This window comes from Camellia sinensis, chromosome 9, assembly GCF_055761805.1.
Source record: "Camellia sinensis isolate YWXY chromosome 9, ASM5576180v1, whole genome shotgun sequence".
Taxonomy (NCBI): Eukaryota; Viridiplantae; Streptophyta; class Magnoliopsida; order Ericales; family Theaceae; genus Camellia; species Camellia sinensis.
This window is the reverse complement of record NC_138969.1, coordinates 44,668,242-44,674,272: the sequence shown is the minus strand read 5'-3', so window position 1 is coordinate 44,674,272 and position 6,031 is coordinate 44,668,242. Positions and strand designations below refer to the sequence as shown.

Below are 6,031 nucleotides of genomic sequence, written 5' to 3'. Positions count from 1 at the left end.
CAAAATTATAATTATAATTTATACTGCACAGAAAATTAAACCAAATTTAAAGAATTAAATTCTGTAAAAATAAAAGAAACAATAAATGTAACTTTTATTTTTCAATTAATTTGGAGATAAAATAAAATTTTATTTAACCAAATTAATTCCATACAGAAAATTAAATTTCTATAATATTTCAATAATTAAAACGCTAAAACAAAATTTTAATTAATGAACACTCAGAAATAATTTCTGAAAACCAAAATTAATTTTTGAAAAAAATTCACAAATAAATATTCTGAATTGTTAATAACACAAGTATATTACTACTAGTTGTCAAAGAAAATAGACAGTATATTACTACTATCTGTCAAATAGTATATAATCACTATTTGTTTTTCCAAGCAGAATATTATTTTGTAAATCCACAGAAAATAATTTTTGTAAAAGAAGAAAGAGAAAGGGAAACAAATGAAAAATTCTGTAAACAGAATAATTCGAGTCTGTCTTAAGATTGTTGAAACAATCTTATATGTAAATAAAATAAAATGAAACTAAATCAAACAAAATAAAATAAATAACTTACAGAATTTATTTTATCGAACCGAATGAAAAATAAAAGACCAAGTTGAGTGTGTGACACTCTGTCCTTAAGACAGATTTGCCCCACTATGGTGCTTACGGTTAAGTGGCATCTATCTCCCAAGATACAATGATTTTCACAAATTTTTAATAGCACTCCAAACAAATTTGTCCGGCGAACTAGAACCTTGTATTCTATACTCTCTTTAATTTTCTCTAAAACGAGAATGAAGAATAATGTACCAAACACTACTAAAATTTCATTTTTTTGTGACGGTAAAATGCTGTCGCTAATACTCCTAATGCCGTCGCAAAAAACTTTTTGCGATGGCAAGAGGGGGGTCGCAACTGGGAGGGTTGCAAAAGAGGTTTTGCGACAGCACTTTGCAGTCGCTAGTAATGTTTGAAATTTCTTGACTTTTTGCGACGACACTATTTTACCATCGCTAAAAATGTTATTTGAGATGGCAAAAAATACTGTCGCTAATAGTCTTTTTTTTTTGCAACGACAAGAACACTGTTTTTGCGACAGTGTGGTGCCATCGCAAAAAGTATTAAAAATATAAAAATTTCTATTTTTTTGTGACAGTGTATTGCCGTCACAAAAAGTATTAAAAAAATAATAAAATTTTTATTTTTTGCGACAGTTTAGTGCCGTTGCAAAAAGTAAAACATGTAACAAAATCAATAAAAATAATAAAATTTTCTGTTTTTTGCGACGGTGTAATGCCGTCACAAAAAAGAAAAAAAAAATCCTCTGATAAAATTATTAAAAATATAAAAATTTATCCATAATAATTGCATAATAATATAAAAATTTCTGTATAAAAATAACAATTTCTTCATAATAAAATATTCTTCCATTCATAATTACACATCAACAAAATTATCCCACTACATAATGTTCTATAATACATATATAATATTTAAATACGTTATTTTGTTCATAATTCAAAATAACATAAACCAAAATTAAATGTTTTTCTCATCATTCTTCGTAGATAACAAAAACAAAAGTTAGCCACATTCTCCATAGGCATGCATTCCACAAGAAGCACACTCCTACATGGGAAATATCTGAAAAATAAAAATAAAAATAATTAATGACAATATAATTATGTGTTAATGTTAATTACAAAAAAACATAAAAATTTAACTACTATAGCATCAAATACAACATTTTTTTTGTTAGTCATCAAATCCCACATGGAACTAGTTGCCTAGAGTGATATCCGACTCTAACTTCCAAACCGGAAACCCAATTGGAGTCCCATCTTCTCCCACAAGTCTCTCATGCCTAGGCGGTCGTGTGTGCCAATTTTTTTTTTTTTTTTTTTTTTTTTTTGAAGAAATGCTAGAGATCTACAATTTTAGACTACTGGGTGTAACAAGTTGACACCAATTGTACTACAATTCTGGGTCAAATTGTGGTAGTTTTTGTGGGTCTCAAATATTTTCCTTATTTTTTTCTTCGATTTGACAACAAAAACAAAACCCAAACTTCATTGAAGATTCAAATCCAAATCAACATATAGAGAAGTGTTGAATAACAGCAAAATCCCACAAAAACATCACAATTCTCTCCTTAAACATTCATACAAGGGTTGTAATTTATAAATATGAGTGCATTTATATATATATATATATATGTATATACATGAATCCATACATAGAAAGATAGAGATATAGAACTAAGGAACATCAATGGGCTGATTAAGTTCTCCAGGCTTAATATCCTTCAAAGGCCCTTGATCTTTGGTCAGCTTCACATAACGAGATTGAACTCCCCCTTCAGCCATCCGATCTAACACTAAACAAACAGTAATAAAAAAAACAAGAAAGTCAAGAAAACAGAGTGCTTGTGAATCAGATTTCAAAAATCAGAGGCGTTGTTTACCTTGGAATCGAAGCAAATCTGGGGATCGGATAGACAATCGATTGTAATTTCGTGGGTGTTAGTAAAAGCATTATATGAAGAGTAACAAACGAATTAAGTGAAAAGGGTCTCTGAATTTTAGGGTGGTTTTAATCCAATTCTAATAGTCCTAAATATTTCAATCAAGGTCCAAGGTCAGCCCTTTTGTAGTACGTATCCGCTGCGGAGGCGGCCATATCTTAACAATAAGGAACCAATAGGAAGCCCCCATATTTAAAATTTCCGATTTGGTAAAGTTCAAAATCTCAACTTCACCGTAGAATTGACCCATTGTTTGACTCGTTTTGACTTATTTTAATAATTTAAATTGTTGATATTATATAACTAATTGAGAAAATTATTTATATAAAAAATCAAGTCATTTTAATGTCGATTGCCATATTATTAGATCATTTATATTTATACGATTGGTATATTTTTAAGAATAGATCATCAATTTGTTATAACATATATGTGATTTGATCATACAATTATTTACATCTGACCAATTTATTTTTTATATGTATATTTTTCTCAACTTGTCATATGAGATGAACAATTTAAATCATTAATATTATGACATAGCAGTCTCACAATATATCAACTTTACCTATAAAATTGAGATCTTCAACAAATTTAAAAAATAGGCATCAAATCTCACCCACTACTATGATAAAGCATATAGCTAAAATGACTTAAATATCCTTAAAATTACAATCACTGAAACAAATTGAGATACATAGATATAAAACAGACACACTTAAAAAACTAGCAACCCAAACATGTCCTTAACTTCTACCAACCATGATCTTACACCACTCAAGAAACAAAACATCTACGATAAACTAAAAAAAAAAAATCCCCATAATTAAAATTAAAAAAGTAAATTCTGAATCTGAGCTGATCTGAGAAAAGTGAAAAGAAAGAGAAGGGAAGAGAACAATTAAATTTGCCTACCTTTTCCTATCATTGTCTCAAACAAACTTCACACCTCAATTACACAAGTTGCATACACCTATAAAAAATAAATGCCACCCAATCAAATTACTACTTTGATGCATAATGATTAATCTTTTATATCTTGCTTCCCCTAGTCCATCATATTGCACATACTAAAACACAAAATGGACGGAGCAAAATAATCAAAGATGAAAAGTTAACAAATCAAACAGCCCTAAAAACAGATTTATGCATGTAATAAGCTCAACTTTATCAAAGATAGAAGCATATTGATATTCCTCCTACATCCAAATGGCAAAAAATACAAAAGAAATAAACAATGAAAGGAAAGCAGTGAACATACATGAAGATCAAGCATCAGCACCCTCCCTTCCAGCAAAAGGATCATGAGAAGGGCCAGCATCCTGTCCGATGTGGCGTTGCACCAGCCGCTGCAGATCAGCCATAACCTTCTGTTCCCACTTTGCCTTCTCCTCATAGTTAAACATTGCCAAAGCCCTCTTATCTTCCGCACTATAAACCTGGTTTTCTTCCTGATACGAATAACATTCACCCTTTGATGCCTACTACCACTCATCACATACCCAAGGCTCTCAAATTTTTGAATATCCTCAGCTAAAAGATCGACTTCACCTCTCCGTGGGATACGCTTTCCTTGTTGAACGTACTGAGCAATGGCATCACCTTCACCAGGCCTGAGTGCCCCTCCATAGCTAATATGTCCTTCAGCTCTAGGCAATGGCATTGGTCACTCAACTCATCCGATTCACTATCACCGACTGATTCCGATTTCCTACTTCTACGCCTAGAACTCCTGCTCTTCCTCTTCCTCCTCGACCGTGAATCATCCGAATCAGCATCTGAAACAAATTGAGAGGGAGAGAGAGAGAGAGAGAGAGAGAGAGAGACGTAAGAAGAGATTAGGGATTTTGAGATTGGGGATTTTGGGTTTGGGTTTGGGTTTGGGGTTGGGGTGGGGGGAAACCCGAGCAGGAATGGAAAAAGGGGGGGAGAAGAGATTAGGGATTTTTGAGATTAGGGATTTTGGGTTTGGGGTGGGGGGAACCTGAGCGGGAATGGAAAGGGAGAGGGGAGCGGGAATGGAATTTTTTTTGAAATTTTTTTTGGAATTTTTTTTTTTGATTTCATTACAAATGAATATTTAAATAATAAAACGACTCTTTTTTTTTTCGCAACGGAGGATGCCATTGCCAAAAAAAATTATTTTTTTATTAAAATAAATTATTTTTTATAGTTAATGATTTTTTTTTTCATTTAGTAAGGTTGAAAATTTATTTGTTTCATATTTATTTTAATGAATAAAAAATTATTATTTTTTTATTTGATAGAAGTAGGGATAATATTTTCCATTAAAATAAAGTTAATTTTTTGTGGTCAATGAAAAATATTTTTTTGCGATCCATTTTTTTTTTTGTTACTAAAAATCAAGAACTAATTTTTTGTGGTAGAGGATAGGAAGTGGCAATAGTGGTGAAGGTGGTGGATAAGAGGTGATAGTGGTGGTGGTAGTGATGGTGAAGGAGATAAATGGTGAAGTTGTGGTAGTGGTAGAGGAGATAGAGTAGCGGTGGTGGAAGAGAGGTAATGGCAGTAGTAATGGTGGTAGTGGAGTGGTAGCGATGGTGGTAGTAATGATAGTTATAAAGGTGGAGTACAACATTGGTAGTAGTGGTAGTAGTGGAATGACATTTACAGTAGTGGTGAATGTGGTAGAGAAGATGGGTGGTGAGAGAGAGATGAGTGAGAGACAGATAGAGAGAGATAGAAAGAGAGAGAGAGAGACAGATAGAGACAAAGTGATGAGCGAGAGAGAGACAAAGTGGTCGCTAAAAGTGCATTTTTTTATAGTGGAGAGCTCGGTAAATAGAGAAGAGATGAGGGAGAGAGTGAGCAATGTGAACACAATGGGGGAGAGAGACAAATAGACAGACAGACACATAGAGAAAAAGAGAGAGAGAGAGAAGAGTGAGAGACAGACAAACAGACACAGAGAGAGAAAGAGAGAGAGAAGAGTGATAAGTGAGAGAGAGACAAAGAGAGAAAGAGATATATAGAGAGAGATAGATAGTGAGACAAAGAGAGAAAAAGATAGAGAGAGAGACATATAGAAAAATAGAGAGAAACAAGAGATGAGCGGGAGATAGACAAAGAGAGAGAGAGAGAGAGGGAGATAGAGAGAGAGAATAGATGATCGAGAGAAAGACATAGAAAAAGAGAGAAACGAAGAGAGAAGAAAGATGAGCAAGAGAGATAGAGAGAGAGAGATAGAGAGAAGATAAATGAGCGAGAGAGAAGAGAGATGAGCAAGAGACAAAGAGAGAAAGAGAAAGAGATAGAGACAAAGACTGACAAACAGAGAAGAGTGATGAGTGAGAGAGAGAAGAGAGGTAATATTTTGTGGTAGAGGAGAGGAAGTGGCAGTAGTGGTGAAGGTGGTGGATAAGAGATGGTGGTGGTGGTGGTGGTGATGGCGAAGAAGATTAGTGGTGAAGTTGCGGTAGTGGTAGAGTAGATGAAGTGGCAGGGGTGAAAAATAGGTAATGGTAGTAGTAGTAGTGGCAATAGTGGTAG

The 6,031-nt window shown here is 33.3% G+C and overlaps 1 protein-coding gene across 1 annotated transcript; it reads right to left on the bottom strand.

Moving 5' to 3' along the window:
- Positions 1-3,789: 3,789 nt before the first annotated feature.
- Positions 3,790-4,184, bottom strand: LOC145799386 (uncharacterized). The gene is made up of 2 exons (XM_082888953.1): positions 4,020-4,184; positions 3,790-3,972 (listed from the first exon to the last, which is right to left on the bottom strand). Exons 1-2 carry the CDS (start codon positions 4,182-4,184, stop codon positions 3,790-3,792), a joined length of 348 nt encoding a protein of 115 aa, XP_082745079.1.
- Between the last annotated feature and the right edge of the window lie 1,847 nt (positions 4,185-6,031).